This window comes from Scheffersomyces coipomensis, assembly GCF_036884675.1.
Source record: "Scheffersomyces coipomensis strain NRRL Y-17651 chromosome Unknown DFJ63scaffold_8, whole genome shotgun sequence".
Lineage (NCBI taxonomy): Eukaryota > Fungi > Ascomycota > Pichiomycetes > Serinales > Debaryomycetaceae > Scheffersomyces > Scheffersomyces coipomensis.
Window position 1 is genome coordinate 109974 of NW_027042899.1, and position 27501 is coordinate 137474.

The window sequence follows — 27501 nt, forward strand, 5'->3', positions numbered from 1 at the left end:
TGAAATAGAAAGGTGTTCATTAGGTTTTTATTCATTTTATTTTTTCTTTCATTATCTTTCATTTTTCATGAATTTATGATCTGAGAATTGGAAATCTTCGCGCGACCCCCGCTAGTATTCATAATAAACAGGTCCAGGTTTGTGATCGAACGCCTTGACCACTTTACATAGCCAAATAGAGCATTTTGACTGATGCACATTATAATTATTATTTAAATTTTTACGCAAGGCCTACTAAAGATTATTTTGTTGAACTCTTCTCATTGTTTATTACTTCAAAATCACAATAGATCATACAAAGAACCTGAAAACATTTCTAGGCTTGTAAGGAAGAATCTCGATTTATCTTTGCTCAGACTTGTATCTTCATGCTAATAATATTTGAATTAGCAGCTCCTAATATGTTTTATTAATCAATTTATTTGAACTCCCTGTTCAAATCGGCGACTCAATGCCCCTCGTTACTTGTGTGTTGAATGAGTGCAGAATAAGGGGTGAAAACCTTTTATTTATCACGTTTTCAATTCATTAATTTTTAAATAATATTATATTCATACTCTATTATTTTTTTTCAGATTGTGCGTTCTCTCTTATCCAATTTTACGCAATTTAATTTCTCTAAGCGTTGAGTCTAGAAAATAAATTCGTAAATTATAAGAAACAGATTTAAAGTTTAAGAAACAAAGTTAAGTTGTAAAAGTAATTGGAAATGCAAGTAACCACTAATCGGCTTTCATCTGAAAAATAAATGAAAACACGAGATACCGACATACTACTAAAGCTAATAAACAATTGGTAGTTATTAACGAGTTTACTGGCTTTTGTTTGAACACAAAATGTTGTCCTTATGAATAACGATTTGCCCCATACACATCTGACGGTTGCTCGTTTATGTGTACATGTACAATCTGATCTAACATGTGCAATGAAGTAAACGATAATAGTAAACCCCCACTTAATAAAACCAGTGCTAAAAAAGAAATCAGTTCAATTCTGATAATTTCAGATTTTATTACAATTTAAAAATAATAATTATTTGTAATTTAAGTTGAAAGATATGGATTGTATCACAGAATATCGCGGCTTGGATGTCAGATCCCAATTCGTAAATATTTGAACACAAAAATAAATGCGAATTTTAGCCCCTACTATGCAACCCTATATTTTGAAAGAATAACATATATTAGAGTCCCTCCCAACCTTTTGGTGGATTAAATTTTAACCAACCAACCAGTCAAACTATCACAATCAAGAGGTTTAGTTTAATAATTATATGGTGAAGCCTTATTGTACAATTCCATAATGTCATCGATTAGATTGATTGATTCTGAAGAACGAATAATTCGTCAAACTCATAATGAAGAGATAGTATATAACAGCTATTGTAAGTATGCGGGGAGGATCGAAAAAAGTATAACTAGTTATGTATTTAAAGTAACTAGTGAAAGTGGACAAGTCATGGCTGTTAAGAAGGTTTGCCAAAACAAGCATAACGAACTCAGTTCTCATCTTTTGAATGAGATTAAGATTCTTCAATTTCTTAGAGGTCATAATAATATTGTTAAACTTTTGGACTTAGATTATGTCTATAACTCAATTTCCGATAGTCATCAATTATACATGTATCAACATGTAATGGGTAATTCTCTAAACCATATTAAAGGAGAATTAAATGATCAACATTTTCAAAGGATAATGTATCAATTAGTTTGCGGTTTGAATTACATTCATTCAGCTAAAATTATTCATGGTAATTTAAATCCAGGTAATATTCTTATAGATTCTGAGTGTAATGTTTCTATCACAGGTTTTGGTTCTGCTATGCCACCGGATTCGAGATTTATTATACCTTCGTTGCAAAGAAATTTGAAGAGTAAATATAAAAGATTTATGGCACCTGAATTTATTTTAGTTTCAAATACAATTTCAGAAGCCATTGATATGTGGTCACTTGGATGTATATTATTGGAATTGTTAAACAATAGAAGTCCTTTATTTTATGAAACTGTTGAAGTTATGGATCTTATGGAATCAATACTAAAGTATGTTGAAGCACCAAGTGAATCTTTCATTAACAATGTTTCAAGACCTGGGTTAAGAGTTTCATTAAGAAATTTGATTGATTGTGAAAGAAATTATTTTGCCGATTTATTTGAAGATGACAATAAACTTGCTGTCGAATTGCTTGAAGACTTATTAATACTTGAACCAAAACAGAGATTAACGGCCAAAGAAGCTTTATCTCATGAATATTTTGATGATCAAAAAGATGAACATTCAATTTCAAATGAAAGAGATTCTATTTTTGAATTTAAATTTACATCACCATATTCTAGTGTGTGTAAACATGTTGAAAGGGATTCTAATTATGTGTTTCAAGAGTCAACTGAGAGATTTCAGTCTTGTTATAATTGTGATATAGATGCTTCAATTGTACAGAATGTTAAAGATTTCAGATATCATGTTCGAAAATATCCCGAAGGTGCAAATAATCAAAGATTACAATTAGAGTTTGCCAGTAATCATTTAGATGTATCAGACCTCAGTCTGGATGAATTTGAAGAATGTTCCAGTGACCCAAAAGATCTGAAATCTAACAGTGACAGTCAGTTAACTGTTAGTACCGTAAATAGCTTTTGTGTTGAAGAAAGTAACTTGGGTAGTAGTGGTACTCCCTTTAGCAGTGATTTATCTCCTCCAACAGATGTACTTGAAGATGGTGGAATTGATCCTGAAAGCATTATTCACTTCAAAGAGGATGATACAGACAGCAATTATAATTTCTATCTCGGAGGCATTGCATTTTAGCCGATACTTATTCTTTGTCTATAATTTACGTTATCCTTTCCTTCTTTTTCTAGTCATGAATTTTTTCATAGCTATTCATAACTTGAGTTGATTAATATAATTCGATTTTCCCGAAATAAACATTTAATATAATGAGATATATGATGGAGATGTAGTTGTATATAAGTAGAAATAACTATGTTCAAAAATAAAAAAAAAGAAAATCAAGGATTGGTAGTACTCTGAAAATAGTTTTCTTGTATAAAAAAGTTGAAGTGCAAATTTCTAAAAAAAAAAGTGCAAATTAATTTTCTTTTGGGGATCGCTGAATATTTTTGATCGTTGCAGTTTTTATGTTGTGGTGGAAATTGATTAAAAAAATATCTGATGAATATCAAAATAATAATTAATTAATTAACGCAGTTACAATCGAATAGAGGGATGGATGAATGGATGGAAGAATTTTCCAATTTAGGTAGCTGTGGTAATTGAGTGTCAATAATTCGTTTATCTGTATATATGTATGTATGTATGTATATATTATCGAGTATAGTTTTCATAACAGATGGAAGTTAAAAATAGTTACCGTTTGAAAACATCAACAAATCTATCGCTAATAATCAAAAGAATAAACCATAAATATATCCATTGACAAATTTGATCGGAGTAGTAAACATTCCGTAAAAATAACCACAGATTGTTCTCTGTAAATTAATTACATCATAAAGGACACAAATTGAATTTATACTTTCATCAATCCTGTTCAACGGTGAGAACAAAGGAGCTTCTCTGTATCCTAATAATGACGGTTCCTCGAAATAAAAATTTTCTTGTCTTGTCATTTGTTAGTTAGTCCAATGATTATAATCATGGACTAAAATAAAAACTGGTATGGAGAACCAATTTCGAGAAATTGGAATCTTCTACTTGATCATATAACATTATTGTTCTATATCTTGGCTTATAATATAATAGTTTATTTTTTTATATTCTTGTTCCTGATCGTGTTTCTGTTGGCTGAGCCAGTATTATAGCGTATCCTGTTGGGGAATATTTCAGGAACGGCTGTCTGGCTTACAATCAAATAAATTAATTAATTCTGTGCGCATAAATGGGTAGGTTTATACGATGATGACAAAAAAGAAATTCTATTTTTAGAAGGTTTTTTTTTTTTTTTACAATTTAATCACGGCTCCTTTGTAGAGAATAAGTATAGATTTCCAAGAGGGGTATATGATGGTATGGTTAAACAGCCAGCATGTAATGCTTGTTCATAAGAGATTAATGAAACCAATTGAGTTGCCCAGTGTCAAACAGAGTGGTTGGCACAAGTAATTAGCCTCTAAAGTTGAAGATGAAGAAAGAGAAGAAGGTTTTGATTTCATGCGAATTTAAAGTGTAGAACGATGAAAGAGATCAGATTGTTTATTTGATTAATAATTGATTTAGACATCATAAGCTTAATTTGATAGTTTATTCCGTTATAATTAAGTTGGATAATAATTGAATTACTTTTGTTTATTTATTTATTTGTTTATTTGTTTGTTTTCGTATGTATGTATGATTATACATTAATATAATTTATTTACTAATTGATTACTTAAATAACCTTTGTTTACTATTGATAATCAAAAAAGGAGTAATTTGCCGCTTCTAAATATAATTTAGCAATAATATTTTTGTTATTATAATTATATTTTTCTTGTTCCTTTCCTATACTTGAAACGTACCTGAATTATCATGGCATGATAGTGGGTGTCAATTCTATAACCGGCATAAATTTACGTGAAACCATATGGCGCCGTTTTAGGTATCTGTTAACGTCTTTGTAGACTTAATTCTATTCGATGGAAAAGTTTTTCATTTCTCCTATTAGAACTATATAAATAGATCAACATTTATAACTTTATTTCGATTCCGAATTGTTTTTTTTTTCAACAATTCCATTACTGTTCTACAAATCATTTCTACTCCATTTTACATTCCATTTTCATTTCAATTCACTTTAGTTCATCCAGTTATAATACTGTTCCATTCGCTCACCTTACTCTGGCTATAGAAATCCTCCAAGCCAGTTAGTTTTAAAAATAGAAGTTTCATCTTTTGTATATTGGTTTTTGTGGAGACAGAAAATTTTGTCTGATTTTTTTTTTGTCTGTCTGTCTGTCTGAAATCTCGTGTTGCACAGTTTTTAAATTTCTGTTACATTTTTTTAATTTTGTATTTGAAAATCTTACCACCAAAAATTTAAACTATAGTGATAATTTATCAAATTAACCAGATTATCTATTATTCCCCTTTTGCATCAATTCCATACAAGTATCAACTGTGTCCATCGTGTGACTGTCTGGCAATTGTCCTTGTTTTATCTATCGTTGTGGATTTGTGTGTTAGTCCCATTCAATTTCAAACTTTCTTGTGTCGGTCACTACTTTATAGACATCGCAATCTTACATCATCCATCCATCTCATTATCCATCATGTCAAGTAGTAGTAGTAATTCTCTACTGCAAGATATTAATAGAAACATTGATAATCTTTATGCTGATCGTTCAGTAACAAGAGTTTATGGTCAGGATTTCATCATCAATAAAAGTTTCAAAGTTACTAAGGAATTGGGTCAAGGTGCTTATGGTATAGTATGCGCAGCCAAATATGATGATGGATCTAATAATAATGATAATAATTCTGGCTCAAATGGAGGTGGAAGTCAAGTTGCTATTAAAAAAGTCACTAATATATTCAGTAAAAAGATTCTTTGTAAAAGAGCTTTAAGAGAAGTTAAATTATTACAATTCTTTAGAGGTCATAAAAATATTACTTGTCTTTATGATTTAGATGTCATCCCTAATCCTATAACCGGAAAATTTAATGAAATCTATCTTTATGAAGAGTTAATGGAATGTGATATGCATCAAATTATAAGGTCAAACCAACCTTTAACCGATCAACATTATCAATCCTTCATTCATCAAATCTTATGTGGTTTAAAATATATTCATTCTGCTGATGTATTACATCGAGATTTAAAACCAAGTAATATTTTAGTTAATGCTGATTGTGAATTAAAGATTTGTGACTTTGGTCTAGCAAGAGGTTATTCTGAAAATCCTGAAAAAAATGCTGGATTCTTAACTGAATATGTGGCAACAAGATGGTATAGAGCTCCTGAAATCATGTTATGTATGACAAATTATAGTAAAGCTATTGATGTATGGTCAGTGGGTTGTATCTTGGCTGAATTCTTAGGTCGTCAACCTTTATTCAGAGGTCAAAATTATATTGATCAATTATTAAAAATCCTTTCTGTTTTAGGAACTCCTTCGGAAGAAAGTTTACAAAAAATTGGATCTATCAGAGCTCAAGAATATGTTAGAGGATTAGAAAAAATGGAAAAGGTTAAATTTGCCGAATTATTTCCTAATTCTAATCCTGAAGCTATTGATTTGTTAGAAAAAATGTTAACCTTTGATCCTTATGAAAGAATTACTGTCGATGACGCTTTAAAACATCCATATCTTTCACTTTGGCATGATCCTCAAGAAGAACCTGAATGTCAAGTTAAATTCGATTTCGCATCATTCGAACAACTTGATGAAGAAGAAGACATTAAAGCTTTGATGTTAGAAGAAGTTCGTAATTTCAGAGAATTTGTCAGAAAACCATTGGAAGAACAACAACATATCCAATTACAAACTCAAATCCAACAAAGACAACGTCAGGAAGAGCAAGAAGCTCAAGCTGAATCAGCTCATCAACAACAAATTCGTTACGAACAACATCAACAACAATTACAACATCAACAACAACAGTTACAACAGCTGCAACAAACACCCGTTGAACAACAACAATATCAACAATATCAACAATTCCAACAATTCCAACAACCACCTTATAATTTATCGGGATCCCCAATATCAGCTAAGCAACAATATGATTCACTCAATAGTAGCACCACTGCTCATTCTATTCTTCAGAGTAATATTCCTGTAAATACAAGTCCACAATTCAGTAGCAATAGTGATTATCCATCCATACCGAAACCTCAAGAATTGGATGATTTCACTTATTCTAATTTAAATCAAAATTCCTATCAAGTCTATCAACAAAGTCAACAACTAACAAGTTTATCTCCTAATAGTGTTGACTATATGAGATTAGAAGAAGAATTAGGTTTCGGGTTAGATGGTAATTTTGATAGTAATTTCAATGATAATTTTCAATAATTCAACGTTATACATATACACATATACATTCTTACCCATCATTACTATCAAGCACACTTTTACATTATAAAATATTACAATATTTTTCTTTTACGATTCTTTAAGTTACATTCACCTTCTCATTAATTGCATTTCATTTGTCTTTTTAGTTTGTTTTAATTGTGTACTTTACTTTCTAATAACACATGCTTTCTTTATATTTTATTGTTTTCCATAGTTTTTTTTTTTATTCTTCTTCATCAGTTTAGTTTTAGTTAAGGTTAGACCAGTTTTAGTTTAATTTCATTTCCATATACTTCAATTCAAATTTAATACACTTTCATTTTATTTTATTTTATTTTATAAGATATATTTAGAACTAATGTAAACTATATCTAAATATTTAAATTCTTTCTATAACTTTTCTCTGATTTGTATCATGTTTGCTTTTGTAATTTTTCGCTAATTTTAATGCTTTTTTTATGTTTTTCCAAAATAGATCATTTTAAGGTATACTTGAAAATATCTCCCGATTTTCCAAAAATCCAAAAATTATACAGATCTAAATAGAAGCCATCAATCTTACCATCATGGATAAAACTTGATAAATCTAAACTTAATAAAGGTACTCGTATAGAAGGAACTAACTTATCATTGACAATAGGTGGAATAACCGCATTGAATTTCAATGGGACTCCCTTTTTCAAATATTGTCTATAATGTCTCTTTAATCTTAAATCAAATAATGATTTATAAAGTGAAGTAACTATTTCGAGTTGATCAGCAGATTTTTCTTCACCCATAACTCTTGAACTTCTACGTGACAAGGATTCATTAATCGTGTTTGTAGATGTGGCAGCAAGAATGGTAGTCATATTCATACTTCCTAACGAAGTTGGATTATTCAAAATCGTAGATGGGAAATCATCATTACCAGACATTGATCTACTTCTGTTATGAAGAGTAACCGTATTTGATTTTATTGGAATACCATTTGAAGATAATCTACCACCAGGGCCAGGACTAGACGTATGTATTATAGGAATTTTACTTGCATTCGGGCCACCTGGTGCAGCTGCCGCCAATGCATTGGCTAATGCCCCTGAACCTAATCCTGGAATATGAGTTGATCTTCTCTTTCTTGGTCTTTCTCTGGATTCTTCTTTTGGACTTTTATGATCTTTATCTTGTTCCTTTTTAGCTGGTGCTGGAGTAGCCAACTTTTTGACTTTAGGCAATGCCTTATAATCAAATTCCCAAATAATAACCTTTCCATCAAATCCACAACTAACCAATTTATAAGTTACATTGTTTGAACCTGATCTTTCTAATTCATCATCTTCAACTTCAAGGAATTTTATCGATCTGATAGTATTGGTATGGCCTTTAAATCTTCCCACGATTTTAACTTCCTTGATTAAAGGAGGATATAATTCCTTTGCTTGATAATTTGATAAACGTGGAGTACCATTATGATCATTTCGAGTTGCATCATAACTATTAGAAGGAGCTGTACTGATGGGTGATAGAAATAATTGTGAACCACTAGGTCCCAGCTGAGGATTATTACTTCCAACACTATTCACAGTTCCACTTCTTGATCTTCTGCCTGCAGTAATATTAATTGAACCACCACCTCCAATATTATCAGTACTGGCAGTATTATAATTATTACTTGAATTTTTACTTAATAATCCATTGACATTATAATAACTCATTTTAAAAATTTCAATTAAATCACCTTTTCCAACCACACAAATAAATCTAAAGTCAGGTGAAAATTCAACATCAGTAATACCATCATTGAAATAATTTGATAATAAATCGGTTAATATTGAGCTATTGGTCTTAACATCAGGATTACTTATACCATAATTTCTATTATAGGTAAAGATAAGATCGATGAATCTAATGATACCATCATCACCTCCAATGGCAATAATCATAGGTTGATTATCAAATTTATGAGTAAATTCATCAGATGCGACATAAGTGGAGTATAATAATGTGGAAGTTATACTTGTAATTGGTTTTAAACTTAATTTGAAATGACCAATTAAGTAATTAGGAGTATAATGATCTTCTTGGGCATTTACTAACGATTTGTTCTTGGTGAATGGACTTAAATCAAATTTTTTAAAGTAAGTAATAAAGGAATCCTTCCCAACTATACGTTTATTATATTTCAAAGCATTTGTGGAATTATCTGAATAAGTAGACGCTGTTGATGATTTTTTATCTTTATTTTCTGCAGTTTGCTTTGGAGCAAAAGGATCAATAATCAAAACTTCACCATTAGCATAACCTGCTAAAATCAACATTTCAAAATTATGATGATGAATTAATTCAATCGTAGTAACAGCCACGTTGTTGAAACTGGTAGAATAGTTTAAATTACCATTACCAACTCCATTAGAAGCTCTTGAATGAATAGATGATGAATCAGAAGAACCTTTTTGAGTGTTGTATCCTAAATCATCAAAGATTTGATAATTTAATTGAATTAAATTAAGGATTATGATTTCACCCGTATCAAATCCAAGAACTATCAAAGGTTCTCTAGATTTACTAATAACTGATTTAAGAGATGTTATGATTGAATTGGGACGAAATTGAATTCTTAATAATGATTCCTCCACGACTTTTACAAACTCAGTGGGTTTATTTGAATTTGAATTACCATTTGAACTTGGCAGTTGTTGTTGTTGTTGTTGTTGTTGTTCTTCAGGGAATGGTATTATTGGTTTATGGGTTGTGATTGATTTTGTGAATTTATAATTAGCATTTGTATCAATAGCAATTACATTTAATACATTAACATTGGTTGAAATCAATAATTTTGATGTGGTTTGAGATTTTAATTCACCTAAATAATTCTGAGGATTATATTCAAGTATGTTATGAATAAGATGAGAATTATTATTATTACCACCATTAGTAGTATTAGTAGATGATTTTTGATTTTCTATAACATTTAATAAACTTTGGAATTCATTATATGGATCTATTATATTATTTGAGTTATTGGTTGAATTACCACTTGAAGTAATTTTTAATAGTCGATTAAAATTGGTAGCTAATTTATTAAAGGGATTTTTTGAAGTTAAATCTTGATTACTATTACTATTATTATTATTTGAATAACTTAATTTCATTGAATCTGAATTGAGTAAATTAAGATCAAGAATATTAGTTAAACAACCAGGATTTAAATTAATTATTTTAAATGGATCATGAGATAAAGGATTTACATTAGCACCAATATGAATATTGCCTTCCATTTGTTTATCTTTACTTTTAACCACTTTTTTGAAGAGATTGGTGATATGATAAGGTAATGATACATAAGTAGTTGATTCATTTGAATTGATTGATACTGGAGGTCTTGCAATGTTCAAATAAGTATCTTCTAATCTTGCTGTTGTATTTGAGGCGTTTAAGGGCCAATTAATCGAAAGTTCACCATTATTGAAATGTTCATCTTTAAGACTGAAATGAGTATTACTTTCCAATTGAGGTGAGATCCCAGGACATATTGTAATTAGAAATGGATTAATCAACGGTAATTGATCAGTAGGTATAAATGTCAGAGTCATAATTCGTGGGAAAGAAGAAAGGGGAAGATTCGGACTCTGAATGAATGAATTGAGATGAAAGAGATTTATGACTTAAAGAGAGGGGGAATGAAGTAAGGAACTGGACAGTATGGCAACCGAGAATGGTATTGAAGTTCCTGATATTCCTGATATATGATATGTAATAGATTCAGATGATGATTAGATGAATTGGATTGGTTGAATGAAGGTTGGCAGTCATAATTTAATTTTTTGAAATTTTATGTTTGTTACCTTATTTCGTTCCCTCCCTCCCTCCACTCCCTCCACTTTATCAATTTTTGTTTTTGTCTGTCTGATTTACTTTTTTGTCTGAGTCTCAGCCAATAACAAATGTCTGCAGAGTAAGTGCAAATAGCATTTTACACTTTAAGTCTTTGATTCTCCTTATTACATTTTCTTTTATTTACTTAGACCAATATCAATATTTTCAATATTAGAACTTTCAATTAAAAGTTGATGGTATATAATCGATCGTTAAATCCCGCTTAATAGGTGGTGATGATCAGGTTATATACAGGTTCCGTAGATTAAACTAAAATTCTAAATTACATACATTATTATTGTGTTCATTGTACTGCATACAATGCACCCTCCTCCTCCCCCAGATTAAGTAAGTAATCCGTTGGGGGTAAATCATGGGTAGGATATAATATATAATAGAATATAGTTTTTCTAGTTTAATATGGTATAATCAGTTAAAAGCTTGATGAAAACAAAATCTGAATATAGTAAAAGTTTATTCTAAAATTGTAACTATATATATGTCAATATATGTAAATATATATATATATAGTGTAGAAGACTAACAAAAAGGCTTTTTGGTTGCAATTACACGACTTATTATCCCAGCCCTGCACATAACTCATACATAGTTAAGTAAAGTAAGTGTGCCTTTTCCTTTCCTTTCCTCACTCACTTAATTCACTCTGTCTCTTTTTTTTTTGCACATCATGTTTTTAAATTTTTACAATTTCTTTTCTTAATATTTATCATCTTATTCATCTTCAATGTTTGAACCATTATTTCCAATAATTTGATTAATTCAAATCAATATCAACTATACTATTCAACAATGACATCCTATTTCATATAGCGCTGTTTGTACGGTTTCCAATCATAATCCAATTATACCATCTTCCCGCCACTCCAAACTTTTAACTACCTCAATATAGTCCTTAGCCACAAGCAAGCCATGTTTCATTATAAATAATGGCAGTAATTCAAGCCAGATCATTGTCAATTTATGAGATATATACTCCAGATGTAACTATTTACATTAATATTTACAAACGCCCCATCAATTAGTGACGTTTATCTCCATTTTGAATCTGTCGATGAATACTTATTACTAATAGTGAGATTTTGGATAATAGTGTGGTGTTATTCCAAATTTCAATCCATATGTTATAATTTAAATCATAGAATCAAACATTCATCTACTTTTCATTCATTTTTAAAACAAGTATGTTCGATATCTATTACACCCCTCCAGTTCAAATTCAGACCTCAATTAATTAATTTTAGCTATTTTTGTTTTAATTAGGCGATTTTGGTTCTTTTGTTCTGCGGTAAGGATGCTGGTCACACGAGTTTAATCATGTGATTATTATTTCCCCATTTAGGAACATTCACCCTCTAATTTTTTTATTTTTATTGGTCAACAACAAAAAAAAAAAATTAATTTGTCCTCCCTTGTCGCCCCCTACTTTTATTCTAATTTAATTTGTCATTCTAAAGTTTACAGGTTATTATACCTAGTAATCAATCAAAAAACGGGGTTTAATACATTTGGACCATCTCCCTATATCACCTACACTCCACCAATAAAGGTCCATTGATTAATTTCCTGGTGATTTCCCCTGTATTTTGTGGTTTAAATAAAAACAAATTTTAAGAAAGTGTTTATAGTTGTCGGGGTCAGTCGTCGAAACAACGAGAAAATTTTCTCTCTACCAAAAAAATTTGGAAACATCCAAACATTGCCTCCAAACTGCAATAATTAACGGTCCATTTTTGTTTAGGTTACTTAATTTTTTTTTTCATATATCAATAATACTGGAATATCCCTTAATTTTAATCACCATTTTAATACCTTTATATTACGTGAATCAATCAAACAATTGGTATCATTGGATAGAGAATCAACCTTTATTTGCATTACTTGTTAAAAAATTCCTGTTTGAATACCCCTCGTATTCGAGGTTTTTATTGTGAATTATGGCAATACTACCGGCAAAAAACTCTGGTAAAGCAAAACAACATGCTTCTGGAGCAAGGTTTCGTCAACGGAAAATTTCTGTTAAACAACCTTTAACTATTCATAAACAAAAGGATTTACCGGCCTATGATCTCAATAATAATGAATTGGAACCAAGTCAAGTTAATCATTTAAGTGCAACTGGTAATACTCAACAACGAGATTTACATTCCATTGAAACTGGAGTTGATAAAAATGAAGAAGATGAAGTTCATTTACAACAAGTTATAAATGCAGCTCAACGAGCTTTATTAGGTTCAAAACTGGATGAAAATCCTAAAAATAAAAAGGAATCATCATCAAATAATAATAATAATGATAAAGCCAATACCAATAATAATGATTCAGGAATTTCCTCATCTGTATATATTCCAACTCCTGATGCATCTAAATTATGGCCTGAGGCTCATAAATATTATAATGATCAATCATTTCAAGAACCAGATTCTTATATAAAATTCAGTGCAACTGTGGAAGATACCATTGGGGTTGAATATAATATGGATGAAGAAGATGAAGAATTTCTTACTAATATATTAGATAAAGAATATCCAAAACCTCCTACCACTAATAAGAAATCAAAAAATAATGAAGAAAATTTACGAAAATGTTCTGAATTAGAATTTGAAATAATTTGTGATAAATTAGAAAAAACAATTGAAGAACGTCAACCATTTCTTTCTATGGATCCAACCAATATTTTATCTTATGAAGAATTATCATCATATATAATAGATGAATATAACAATTCTACCAAATTAAATAATCCTTATGTTCAATCAGCAGGAGGTAATATCAAATATATATCAACAACCGTTTTAAAAGAACGATTGTCCAAAGAAATCAATTATGATCCATATGTTACTATATTTGATAAAGATAGTAATCCAAATTCAAAATCAACTACATCTGTTCGTTCCATATCAAAATTATTTGAATTATTTGGTCAACCAATTTATGATCATTGGAAAGCTCGAAAAATTGAAAGAAAAGGTAAATCAATTCATCCAGTATTAAAGTTTGAAGATCCAAGTGCCAATGAAAAAGATAATGATAATGATCCTTACATTTGTTTCAGACGTCGTGAATTTAGACAAGCTCGTAAAACAAGAAGAGCTGATACTCTAGGAGCTGAAAGAATAAGATTATTACAAAAATCATTACATCAAGCTAGAAGTTTGATACTTGGAATTGCTCAACGTGAAATTTTAAAATATCAAAACTTTGAAATTGAAAATACAATTTTCAAATTACGTAGTGAAGGTAAGACTTTGAAACGTATTGTTGGTGTTAGAGGTGATGATTACTTGTATTATCCACATAAGAGAAAGAAGGTTATTAAACCAAAGGAAGAAGATGAAGAAACTAAAGAAGCTAAGGCTAAGAAACTTGATAGAAAGAAAGTTGATTCTCGTGAATCTTCAGCTGCTGCCATGCCAGGTACTGCTACCATTGGAACCAATGCAGTTGTCAAAGACAAGAATGGTCATGTTCATCAACAAACCCAACAAGAGGCTTCTGCATCATCATCATCAACTCAACCATATGTTAAATTACCTCCATCTAAGATTCCTGATATGGAACTTGTTACAGTGTCATTAGTATTACGTGAAAAGAATGAAACCATCAAACGTGCTGTATTGGAAAAATTACGCAAGAGAAAAGAGCAAGACAAGGGTTATGTCAATTTCACTGATGATCCTCAAGAACCTTCATTTAATATATCAACTAATCCTAATGTTAAAGAATTGAGTCATATCCCATATTCATCAATTGCTGCCGCTAACTTACATCAAATTAATACTTCTAATTACATAAGTGAGAATTTAAAGAAGTTAATAGAAGAAGGTAAAAAACCATTACCAGGTATTAAAACTTTCAGAGGTTCAAACGGTGAATTGATTCCATCAAAAGCTTTCCCTCATATTCTGTCTTTATTGCAAGATAAGATCAATAAAAGTAAATTGAATTCAATAAGTTATATTGCTCAATTATTAAATAACATCGATGCTAATAATTTTAGTGCTTATAATAGTGGATATACTCATCAATTCAAGAAACAAAATCCTCATGAATTTGAGGAAGAGGCTAAATTTTCAGAACCAATTTTCAGATTAAGGAAGAGAGTTAATAGAGTTGGACAAACTTTTGTTGATAGACGAGGTTTGATTCAGCGTCCTGATGATGAAATTGATGAATTCTTGAAATTTAGTGATGATGAGGAGGAAAATATTGAAAATGAAACTTCTAAAAAGACTGATGATACTGCTAAGGTTTTAAATGTTTATGATAATAAAATTGATGCCATAACAAGATTAGATTCTAATTGGAAATTTGATAGTGATTTGTCTGAAGTTCAAAGAGGTGTTCTTGATCCTTTCAGTATGGATCCTTCAAAACTTAATTCTATTAGTGATGATACTCAATCGATTAGATTTGGTTCCATGTTGTTATCAAAGTCGTATGGTTTGTTAAGAGAATCAGTTCAACAAAGACAGCAAGCTTATATCCAGCAAGCTAAGATGAGAGCATTACAACAACAACAACTTGCCACCAGACTCCAACAACAACAACAACAACAACAATTGCAACAACAGCAACAGATGCAACAACTCCAACAACAGCAGCAACAACAACAACAGTTTCAAAATCAACAACAACAATTAGTTCAACAAGGTCTTGGTGCTAATGCAAAGAATCAAGTACCAGGATCGAATATTAATAGAAACTTGGCTACCCCTGGGTCAGTTAAAAAGAGAACATTGTCTCAAACTCCAAGAAGTAATGGTGATGTAGGTAATTCTCAAAAATCACTGATATCAGGTTCTCCTAAAGCTCCTCAAAAGGTGTTGAATTCACCTCAATAAAAATTCTAACTTACTCATTTTGTATATTATTTTATTTATAATTGTGTTTAGTTTTTAAAAGAAGCTCTAGATGAGTTTGATTTTAAAAATTATTTACAATTGAAAGTCAGTCATTTGTCTCTCATAGGAACTTTTTCTTTGGTATCCATCTCCTCCTTACATGTTTTGTTTATTTGCAAAACTCATTTCATGAATCCTCTTAATTTTTTTCAGTCATATGTATTATAGCTACAATAATAATAAACTTTATATTAAAATACTTAATCGTAGTTAACTTTTGCAACTTTTGATTTGCATTTCGGAAGCCATTGGACTCTTTTGTGATTGTGGCTTAAACCGAGTTCTCCGCATATAAAGAAGGTACAGAAAAATACAATTTTTCAAAATTATAATTACAAATCATAAACTGTTCATATACAATTTACATCACATTATGTCAATTGCAAAGAATATCATCGTCTTTGGTGCTCATGGTAAGATTGGTCAACACTTTGTTACCTTAGCTTCTAAGGCTCATAAATTATCAACTGTGGTTAGAAATCAAGATCAAGCCAATCAACTTTCCAAGATTGCTTCAAATGCCAGTAATGTTAAATCGTTAGAATTAACCATTGATGGCGCTTCAGTGGAAGATATTTCCCAAGCAATCAAAGGTCATGATGTTGTTGTGTTCACTGCTGGGTCTGCTGGAAAGAACTTATTACAAGTTGATTTAGATGGAGCTGTAAAGACATTTGAAGCCACTGTTTTGGCTAAAGTGAGAAGATTCATTATCATTAGTGCAATTCATGCTGATAATAGAGAAGTGTTTAGTCAAAGTCAAATCAGAAATTATTACATTGCCAAGCATTATGCCGATAGAATCCTTATTGATGAATTTAAGGAATCATTAGACTTTACTATCTTAAAACCAACTCATTTGAGTGATGAAGAACCTACTGGGAAAATTCATATCATTAGAGATGTAAAAGAACGAAATGGGGTTGTGGCAAGAGCAGATGTCGCTAAGGTTATCTTAGATATTCTTGATTTGAAGAATACATTCGGTAAAAGTTATAACTTCTCTAATGGAGAATCTTCAATATCTGATTCAAAGACTTACGATTAAACTAGGATCTAAATAACGAATATTCTTTTTTATTTTATTAAACCAACAAAAATTTTTTATAAAACTCTATAAATCCTAGTATACAAATTATGACTGAATATATCTATATATAAGTTGATCAACTTCTTAGAAGAGCTTAGAAGAGACCTTCGATTTCACCATCATCGTTAACTTCGACGTTCATGAAACCAGCATGTGTAGGTAAACCTGGAATGGTCATGATTTCAGCAGCAAGAGCATATAAGTAACCAGCACCGGCAGAACATCTCACTTCTCTAATTGGAACTGTGAATCCAGTTGGAACACCTTTCAAACTTGGGTCGTGAGATAATGAATATTGAGTCTTGGCGATACAAATTGGTAATTTGTCATATCCTTGTCTGGTATAAGTTTCAATTTGTTGTTTTGCTAACGGAGATAATTCAATATCAGCAGCACCATACATTTGTTGAGCAATAGTTAAAATCTTATCTTCAACTGATGAATTGACATCGTATAAGAATTTCAATGGTTGAGAAGCTTCTTCAGTTTTAACAGCCTTTACGACACTCTTTGCTAATTCGAAAGCACCAGCACCACCTTGAGCCCAATGATTTGATGGAACAGCAAAATTAGCTCCTGCTTTGATGGCTTCTTCTTGAATTAATTTTAATTCAGCGTCAGTATCGGTTTCAAATTGATTAATAGCAACAACAACAGGTACATTATATTGTTTGATGTTACTAATTTGTTTTCTCAAATTGGCACAACCCTTAGATAAGAATTCCAAGTTTTCAGTAACATATTCCTTTGGTAAAGCTTGACCAGGTTTAACATCTGGAGCACCACCGTGTAATTTCAAAGCTCTAGAAGTAGCAACTAAGACAACAGTATCAGGCTTGAAACCGGAATTTCTACATTTGATATTAAAGAATCTTTCACCACCCATAGTAAAATCAAAACCAGCTTCAGTGACAACAAAACCTTTCTTACCACTGTTAATTGGATTTGATGGAGAGGTTAATTTCAAAGCAATTTTATCAGCAATGACAGATGAAGCACCGATAGAAATATTAGCGAATGGACCAGCATGGACGAAAACTGGAGTACCTTCTAAAGTTTGCATCAAGTTTGGTTTTATAGCATCCTTTAATAAGGCTGTTATAGCACCAGCACATCCAATATCTTCAGCAGTAATAGCAACACCAGTTTCCCTTTGAGTACCAACAACAACTTTACCAACTCTTTGTCTTAAATCCTTTAATGAAGTAGATAAAGCTAAAATGGCCATTAACTCAGAAGCAACCGTGATATCCATACCTGATTTACGTGGAGGAAATTTACTGGCTTCATTTTTACCTTCACCAACAGTTATTTCACGAACAAATCTATCATTACAATCAACAACTCTCTTGATAGTAATTGAGTTTGGATCGATATCTAATTTAGCAAATTGAACAACTTCTTCTTCGGTTAATTCATCTGGGTTTGATTTATTGATACCAAGCTTTTCCAATCTCTTGGCCATAGATGGAGTGAAACTTCTGACACCCTTTTTAGCTGGTACTAATCTCTTATAAAATCCACTAATGGATTTAGAAGTTGACTCATGGAACATTCTAGTATCAACAGCAGCACATAATAAATTTTGAGCTGCAGAAATAGCATGAATATCACCAGTTAAATGCATATTGAATTCATCCATAGGAATAACTTGAGAGTAACCACCACCAGCAGCACCACCCTTAACACCAAAAGTTGGACCCATTGAAGGTTGTCTAACATTAGCAATGGCATTATAACCTAAATGAGCACCTAAAGCTTGGGTTAATCCCATAGTAGTAGTGGATTTACCTTCACCTAATGGGGTTGGAGTAATACCAGCAACTAAAACGTAATGACCATTATCTTCAGTTGAACCTTCAACTTGTTCATCTAATCTTTCAATGATAGCTTTGGTATCAACTTTAGCTTTGAAATGACCATATGGTTCCAATTCTCTTTCTAATAAACCTAATTCTTGGGCAATTCTAGTTATCTTTTTTGGTTTTTGAGCTCTTGAAATAGCGATATCAGAAGGAACTGGAGTTATCAAATCCAAAGGTAATGGTTTGAAAGCATGTTCATGAGCCTTTTTGGCTTGTAAAATAGCAGCATCATAAACATTTGAACAAAGCATGGCTACAGTCATTGGACCAACTCCACCTGGGACTGGGGTGACAAATCCAGCAACTTTGGAAACAGGTTCATAATCGACATCACCGACTAATTTCTTACCATTCTTAGCTTCTGGATCATCTTTATAATTGATACCAACATCAATCACAATAGCACCTTCTTTAATCCAATCAGCTTTGACATATTCTGGAATTCCAACAGCAGCAACCACAATATCGGCATTCTTGACTACTTCAGGTAAGTTGCTAGTATGACGATGACACATAGTAACAGTACAATCTTCATTTTTTAACATAGCAGAAACTGGAGTACCAACAATATCAGATCTACCGATAACAACTGCATTCTTACCACGTAACTTTACACCAGTAGTTTTAATTAATTCTATAACACCATTTGGAGTACATGGTTTAAAGATTGGATTTCCCCCTCTTTTAGATAATTCACCAACATTATAACGATCAAATCCATCAACATCCTTTTCGGTGGTAACGGAATTGGTGATTAAGGTTTCATCAATATGCTTTGGTAATGGTAATTGGATTAATAACCCATTAACTTTTGGATCCTTATTTAATCTCTCTATTTCTTCTAATAATGCTTCTTGAGAGATGTCATCATCAAATTTTATTAATTTTGATTGAATATTGGATGATTGAGCAGCTTTTAATTTGGATCTAACATATGCTGATGAATCTGGTCTTCCTCCAACTTGAATAATAGTTAAATTTGGTTTGAACTTCAAGTTTTCAAAGTTGATTTGATTGAGATGAGCAAACTCCTCGTAATGAGCTTGATTATATTGTATGACTCTTTCGGCCACTTGGCTTCTAATAGTTTTGGCCAACTTGGTACCAGACACAACCACAGCATCAAGAGAGTATGGAGATGAATGGAAATATCTTTGATAATGTGTAGGTTTAGACCTCAATAAGAGTCTTGAAGTACTGGACTTTGACAACATGTTGCTAAAGGATGCAAAAAAAAATACGTATATCTTGTACGTAGAGATCTCGAAAAATGCCACTAAACTTGGACGTTAAGACAAAGTAACAACCTCTTTATCTGAGCTAATGGATGCTTCTTTCCTATTAGAGCTGACTCAAAGGATAAACGAACTTGAAGATATATATATATAAAAATATATTTCATGAAAATTATAAATTAGAAAACAACAAAACAAGAAACTTTAAAAATAAAATTTAATTAAAAAAAAAAAAAAAAAAAAAAAAGAAATTAGTGGTTATATGCAGGCAATACCACGTAGTTAAACTAATTGAAAATTGGATGGTGAAAATTTTTCACAGGTGAGTCATCTTGCCTGTAGCGGTATCCTATTGGTCAGAGTGAGCCAGCTCCAACCAATATATGGTCAAACGATATTATCATTAACCAATATAGTAGATGAAGGTAGATAGATATTGAAATAAAGCTATAGTTTTTGAATTGATAAGAAGATAAATATCATCAATGGATAGAAATAGAAATAAGGTACGAACTAAACTCTGACTCCGATTGACTCTTTTGAAGTTTGTGTGTATACAGGCCAGAGTCAGATCGAACAGAGTCAATTCCAGAAACGCGTATAACCTTTTTATTTACTCTTTTGCACATGAAAAATTATAATTACATAACTATGAATACTAATTTATTATTTAATTCATTTCATCTAAGATCAGCAGCAGTTCAGAGCCTTCTGTACGTAATTGATGTAACATTGAATGAGCTCTAAGCATTATTTGATCCGTTTTGGAATCACTATTTGTTTGGTCCGGTATTCTTCTTCTTTCTGTTAACCTTCTCTTTAATGAATTAACACTTTCATATTCAATACTAGCAGTAGTTGGTAATGGTAAAGATCCACTTTCAGATATATTGGTATCATGGGGCATTAATATGTCATCATAAGACACTGATGAATAAAATGATAATGCTTTACTTCTTCTATCTCTTGATTTTCGATCTCTCGAACTGGAAGATACTATTGACAGAGCGCTTGATTTCAACCTTTCTAATAAATTATCAATAACAGCACTGGATCCATCCTTGGCATTTAAATCATCAGTCTCTTCTTCTCTATCACTATTAATCACAACATTATCTTCTGTTGTTGAATCTTCACTGTCATCCAAATTATTTTGCTCTGTCTTCTCTTGATTCTTTTTAATCTTCTTTATCGAATCTTCTATTGCCTTTTTCTTAGCTTCATATGCTCTTTCTTCTTCTTCTCTTTGAATATTTTCTATATGAGCTTTCTTAAATTCGTTCACAAATACCACAATCTTATTAAAAAATCCTCCAACTGCAGCTGAATCTTCTGTATTTTCTCCAAAAAATTCCATCAATGAATAATAAACCTTCATGGTTCTCTTAAGGTGAGCTTGTAACAAAGCATTCTTATGAGCTGCTTTCTCTAATAATGGGTCAACCACACTAAGAACATTTTCCTTAGGATGCATTTTAGATTTATCACTCAAGTTACCCTTGGCTATTGACGTTCTGGCATTAGTAATCAGTTTCCCAAACTCTTCACAGTCTTCTCGAAGTTGTTCAACAGAGATATTTTGTATTACCGATAAACAACTAAGCTCATCAACGAATGCACCATATTCAGGAAACGAATTCCTAACAATCTTTTCAATATAATCGAGGAAATTCATAGAATTCTTATCATCTTTCATGAATTTCAATCTCTGTAATGTATCCAATTTAAACCCTAACGCTTGCTTTGAAGTATCATTCATAAAATTACCAACTGATCTTATAATACCTAAAACATCTCTTAAACTATCAGATTCTTTCAAATGTGTATTTGCTTCATCCACTAATTGAAGCTTCTTAGTCAAATCTATGTAGTCTTTCTCATATGTTTGACTTAATAACAAAGCACGAGATCTAGACTTCCAATAACTTCTCAAACTGAAACATAATTCTAAAAAGATTCTATCCGCTCTCTCAAGCTCTTTTGGATCTTTGGTAGCAGTGATTTTATTTTGTACCCATGAAGTTGAATATAACTTGAAGTTTCTTAGCATTGAATCTGTGATATCAGTTAAAGCATCACTATTAAAAAATTCTAAAACACTGACATTTTGTAATATTTCTTCATCACAACGTAATACTTTGTCTATAAATTCATCAACAGATAAATTTGAAAACATATGAAGATTGATACCAAAATGTTGTGCTAAATCTCTAGGTAAATGAGTTATCTTCTTGGGTCTTTCTTCTAATTCATCAGAACCAACATTTTCAGTTCTCTTTAATTTAATATTATTATTCTTAGATACAAAAGCTTTCTCAACCTCTTCAAGTACCCCCCTTCTCTAGTAACATATCTGATACTTTGACAACTTCGATATCCTTCCAAAATGTCAGATCAATATCATTAAGCTTGTCCCAATGCATTTGTTTCAATTTTGCTTTAGGTCTCACACCTCGTGGAACCATTTTGTTCACAGTATTCTGATTTGTTGGATTGGCAGTTTTAATTGAAGGAATTGAGATGTTTGTCGTTAAGACATCTAATGGCTTTCTCTCATTTTTCAGTTCAGGAAAGAGTGTAGTTGGTGGTGGAGGTGGAGGTGGAGGTGGTGGGGGTGCAAGAGGAATTGCACCTTTTAGAATAATGTTCTTGTCATTCTCGTTCATAAACTGAGGAAGCGGTGGTGGTGGTGGTGGTATTGCGGTAGCGCCCTTTAAGTTGCTGCTACTAGCATTATTCATGAATCCTGGTAATGGTGGAGGTGGTGGGGGTGGAGATGATGGTGGGATACTGTTGTTATTCATAAATGATGGAAGCGGCGGTGGAGGAGGTGGTGGGATTGTACCATTAGATATTTTGGGACTAGCCATAAATTCTGGTAGCGGTGGTGGTGGTGGAGGTGGTTGTATTACTTGCAGAGACGATGAAAGTCCAGATTTATTTTCACCTTCATGCTCGGTGCTTAAGAACAAGGGAAGTGGCGGTGGTGGAGGGGGTGGAATTGATGCTGGACTGAGATTGAAACTTTGAGGAAGGGACAGAATCAACGTGCTTGGCGGAATATCTTGAAGAGGTTGCAGGCTGTCAAAGTCTTGATTATAGTTTCTCAACTCTGGTTTTGTTGAAGCAGATACAGAATATTTGTTTCCTAATTGTGGAAATAATTCTTTGCCAGATTTGCTAATGAAATCAGACGATGACGAAGACACTCTTCTGGGGAATGGTTTTGAAAAACGACCGTCATTTTCAAATTGACCGCTTTCTCTAAGTTGCTTCGTAATTGTGGCAATGGAACGAACTGAATTAAAATCAAATTCATCCATCGGATCGTCTTCTGATGATTCAACTGTAGGACTCATTGAAGGGAAGTTCTCAATATCTAATTGACCATGACGTCCGTAACCTGACTTCTTATTCAATTCCGCTTCCAAAAGTGCTGAACGCTTCTTCAATAATGATATTAACTTCTGCTGACTTATGATATTTTTCTCACTAGCCTGTAATTTAAGCTGCAACTTATCAAAAGATTCAATATCAACTTCCGATTCACCTCTATGTTTTGCTTCCTTTAAATTTTTCAAGGCTTTGGTAAGCTCATGGTTTTCTAATATGGCCCTGTTAGCAGTGTCTTCCGTTGTTAGACGATCCATTAATCTTTGGATTGAAAAGTTTAAGACTGAACTAGAATCCGTATAAACAATGGATGTTTCATTTATAAGGTGCTGTAAGACTGATTCAAGTAATTGCAAAAGATGTTTGGCTTCAATTGGACTTCGATCATGTATCATCAACAAATTTATCATTATTCTTCTAATTAATTCATGATCAACACCTTCTGCACCAGCAGGTTCGTATAAATTGTTGAGCCTATCAAGAAGGGTCGTTAAATTCATAGAACTATAGTCACCAATGACATTTCCATATAATTGTTCTCCAATATCTACTAACGAAGTGTAATCTAGTTCAGCATATTCTTCATATTTTTCAATCTCTTCGCTGATTCCAGTGCTGTTTAGAACTCTTAATTTGTCAAAAAGCTTCAATAACCTAGAATCATTAAAATCTTTACGAAGCGATATTCGTGATGAGATGTCCTTGGTACTTGATATTATGGCATTGATCAAAAACAAACTTGTCAACAAATAATAATTGAAAGATTCTTGGTTGCCTATCCTCTCAACTCTAGAATCTACAAATGAATTCAAGGTATTTACCCAGGGTTCAAACCTTGAATAGTCACCAAGAAGGTCCTGAAGTTGTACCATTGAGTCTAAAATTGTCTCCAAAACAACACCATTCTCAAAATATGTCAAAAAAATGAAGACCTCCGTGACAATCAATCTTGTAGCCATCTTAGGCGAAATTAATGAATTAATCATTGACCTAATTACATGGTTTTTGTTCCGTATCATCAGCGAATATAAATTGTTGCTAGATGGAGCTCTCTCATTTTCGACTTGCTCCGCATTAAAGATATTCTTAAAACACTTTACAATGATATACTCAATATCAAATTCTTCATTGGACTTGATACTCTTCCTATTAATTCGAGAAAGAACAACAGAGAGAGCTGCTTCTCCTTGTGCCTTATGGAAACAATTTACCCATGTTAAGTCTTCTTTTATGATTGGCCTGTTTTCATTTAGTTTCTTTTCTAACTTTTTATACTCCTTTAATGTTAATTTTCCCGATATTATACGCATCACGTACCATTCAGGTGAACCATCTTTAACTTTTGATCTTTTAAAATACCCTTTTTCATTAGAATCACTAGACTTCCTTGTATTCAGCACTTCCACAAACTCATCATTCAATGATGTTTTTCTTGAACTTCCAGATTTCATATTCACATCTTTAGAATCATCAGAGTTATAAGAAACATATCTTGTCATTGCTCCTAAATCAAAATTGGAATTATTTTCATTTTCTCTCAATAAAAGCTCCCATTTCCTTTTGGTGGACAGTTCCCTCAAAGTTTTCATAGCCTTATCAGAGAAGGCTCTATTGGCCAACAATCTTTCGAATAACTGATCTACTACGCTGGCTTTCGGTATTTGGTTCATATGAGAAGCTACTGCTGCGAATGACTGTAGCGAATTACCATATTGGTTGACTTGTTCAGGTAATTGTGAAACATGAGGAGGTGCCTCTTTGTGAGCAGACAGCTTTCTTTGATCTTTATCGTCATTAATTTCATTATGATTCTCTTGCAATAGAAGCGAGCTTTCAGAACGTGCTGCTTTAGAACTTTTAAGTATTATTTTGTTCAAATCAGGAGGTGGTGTCAAATCATCCATTGACAAAGCATGACCTACTAGATTCAATCCAATTTTTGATAGTTGGGGATCTATATTCCCATGGCTTAATGACTTATTCTTTGGATCAAGCGATGAAAAACTAGCACCACTACTAATAACACTGTTTTCATATAATTCATTTCTGATTGGTTTATGTTCGTTTGATAGTATTGAGCTGGATGAGTCCTGTCGTATTACTTCAAGCTGCCTTTCGTCTTTCTTTGATAGTACTGAAGCATAGCTAATGGCTTGAAATTTGGGAACTGTTTCTTGGTATGAAGCTTGTTTGTTTGCAGTATCTTGTTCAGCGATCAGCGCAAAATTTAATATTGAAGTAGATTTTGAAAGCTTCTTGATACCCTTTGTTATAACCCCTGGGATTAAGAAAGACCTTCCCACATCCCCACTTTGAGAAACCAATTCTGATCTCTGATCTTCAGGGTCCTCCTTCATATGTATCTTACTCATATAATGGAACTAGATCTATTAATGTACAATTCGAATGGTTGATGATATTCTATGCACGGTCTAGGATGCTTTAAATAGGTCCCAATATATCTCTTATCTTGATGAGTTGAACAGGGTTAAGAAGTATAGCTTGTGATGATTGCTTTAGCCTCAATGTATAGAATTCTATTTCTTAGCTGATGTACTTGATGACGTAGATTATTGTGGGCGCGTTTGTTTACGTTTTTGAAAAATTTATACGCAAACACAATTTCTTTAACCAAATAGACCACCATAAACAGGATCAATCAAATATAGGTTACAATTCGTCAGAAATGAAACCTCAGAGTCAGTCTAAGGTTATGCTGTCGAATCAGACTTCTATATCAAGCTTTTTTCGGCCAGTTTCTGGTGACAAAAAGATCATTAATGGAGGTAAACAATCATTTGCAACACCATTATTAACAAGATCAGATTCCATTATTTCAAATGCTACATCAGTAGCTGATGAATTCAATGATGTATCAAATTCAGATACTTCTTTTGATACTTCTACTGAAATCACAAACTTTAGAAATCCGAATTTAGGTAAATCTTTTGGTCATTCGAAATCGTTCAAGAATATACTATCTGATGAAATGCAATTTGGTGGAATTGGTGCTAAGAAGATGAATTTAACCACTCCACGTATTAATTTAAAGCGTAGAAATGAAGATATAATTGATCAAAAGATCAAAAGACATCATAGTTCTTCTAGTATGGATTTAAGTGATGAGCAAATGTCTGTTATTACAGCTGTTGTGGATGAAAAGAAGAACCTATTCTACACAGGAAGTGCTGGGACTGGTAAATCAGTAGTCTTAAGAGAACTTGTTACTGTATTGAAGAGGATATATCAGGATAAGGTGGGTATAACTGCCTCTACTGGAATGGCTGCATGTAATATTCAAGGGCAAACTTTACATAAATTCTTAGGAATAGGTCTTGGTACAGATTCTGCTCAAGTCTTGATAAATAGGATTAAAAAGAATGCTGTGACTCTTAGAAAATGGCAGTCTTTAAGAGTATTGGTTATTGATGAAATATCTATGATTGATGGTAGACTATTTGATAAGTTGGATTCCTTGGGACAAGCTCTCAGAGGAAATACCAAACCTTTTGGAGGTATACAAGTGATATGTACTGGTGACTTTTTTCAATTACCACCAGTTTCATCAGGTTCTATATTCTGTTTCCAAGCAAACAGCTGGAAGAAAGTAATTAACAAGACCATTTTGTTGACAAAGGTTTTTAGACAGAAAGGTGATTCGGAATTGATAGATATGTTAAATTCTTTAAGATATGGAAAACTTGATCAATCAATTGTCTCCAAATTTGCAAAGTTACAAAGACGAGTTCAATATAATGATGGGATTGAACCTACAGAGTTATACCCTACTCGTGCTGAAGTTAAAATGGCAAATAATGCTAGGTTAAACCAGTTAAGGTCCGATCCAGTGATTTTTAAAGCAAAGGATGATCTGAAAGCTGCTGATCGTCCTGATTATAAGAAACAACTTGATAATTTGATGGTTGAAGAAACTTTAGTCCTCAAAGAAGGTGCACAAGTCATGTATTTAAGAAATAAAAATGAAACTATTGTCAATGGTTCAGTAGGAATAGTTTTATTTTTTATGACCAAGAAACTTTGGATAGAAGTGGTCAAAAGATATGGTTTTTATGATTCAGAAATGCTAGATGAATTAAGACTTTTATCTAGAAGAATTGGAAGTGT

General features: G+C 32.0%; 8 protein-coding genes across 8 annotated transcripts; 4 read left to right on the plus strand and 4 right to left on the minus strand. All coding sequences in view use genetic code 12, as the record gives it.

Moving 5' to 3' along the window:
• Positions 1-1302: 1302 nt before the first annotated feature.
• On the plus strand, positions 1303-2808 carry DFJ63DRAFT_315521 (kinase-like domain-containing protein; the record flags this gene model as incomplete). The annotated part of the gene is made up of 1 exon (XM_064906561.1): positions 1303-2808. One exon carries the CDS (start codon positions 1303-1305, stop codon positions 2806-2808), a length of 1506 nt encoding a protein of 501 aa, XP_064759606.1.
• A 2459-nt stretch (positions 2809-5267) lies between these two features.
• DFJ63DRAFT_290807 (kinase-like domain-containing protein) lies at positions 5268-7013 on the plus strand (the record flags this gene model as incomplete). The annotated part of the gene is made up of 1 exon (XM_064905345.1): positions 5268-7013. One exon carries the CDS (start codon positions 5268-5270, stop codon positions 7011-7013), a length of 1746 nt encoding a protein of 581 aa, XP_064759607.1.
• A 479-nt stretch (positions 7014-7492) lies between these two features.
• On the minus strand, positions 7493-10588 carry DFJ63DRAFT_323768 (uncharacterized protein; the record flags this gene model as incomplete). The annotated part of the gene is made up of 2 exons (XM_064907547.1): positions 7493-7785; positions 8164-10588. The coding sequence occupies 2 exons, from the start codon at positions 10586-10588 to the stop codon at positions 7493-7495; spliced, it is 2718 nt and encodes a 905-aa protein (XP_064759608.1).
• A 2238-nt stretch (positions 10589-12826) lies between these two features.
• EPL1 (Epl1p) lies at positions 12827-15733 on the plus strand (the record flags this gene model as incomplete). Its single annotated transcript, XM_064907548.1, has 2 exons — positions 12827-15327; positions 15424-15733. The coding sequence occupies 2 exons, from the start codon at positions 12827-12829 to the stop codon at positions 15731-15733; spliced, it is 2811 nt and encodes a 936-aa protein (XP_064759609.1).
• Positions 15734-15974: 241 nt separating this feature from the next.
• On the plus strand, positions 15975-16909 carry DFJ63DRAFT_242113 (uncharacterized protein). Its single transcript, XM_064904335.1, has one exon. The coding sequence runs from the start codon at positions 16167-16169 to the stop codon at positions 16839-16841; it is 675 nt and encodes a 224-aa protein (XP_064759610.1). The 5' UTR covers positions 15975-16166; the 3' UTR covers positions 16842-16909.
• On the minus strand, positions 16910-20194 carry MIS12 (Mis12p). The gene has a single exon (XM_064904334.1). It carries the CDS (start codon positions 19960-19962, stop codon positions 16978-16980), a length of 2985 nt encoding a protein of 994 aa, XP_064759611.1. The 5' UTR covers positions 19963-20194; the 3' UTR covers positions 16910-16977.
• Positions 20195-20653: 459 nt separating this feature from the next.
• Positions 20654-22159, minus strand: BNR1 (Bnr1p; the record flags this gene model as incomplete). The annotated part of the gene is made up of 1 exon (XM_064906562.1): positions 20654-22159. One exon carries the CDS (start codon positions 22157-22159, stop codon positions 20654-20656), a length of 1506 nt encoding a protein of 501 aa, XP_064759612.1.
• Positions 22160-22315: 156 nt separating this feature from the next.
• On the minus strand, positions 22316-25748 carry DFJ63DRAFT_320990 (armadillo-type protein; the record flags this gene model as incomplete). Its single annotated transcript, XM_064907278.1, has 1 exon — positions 22316-25748. A coding segment is annotated over one exon (3433 nt), but the record flags the coding sequence as incomplete, so codon positions are not given.
• Positions 25749-27501: the final 1753 nt, after the last annotated feature.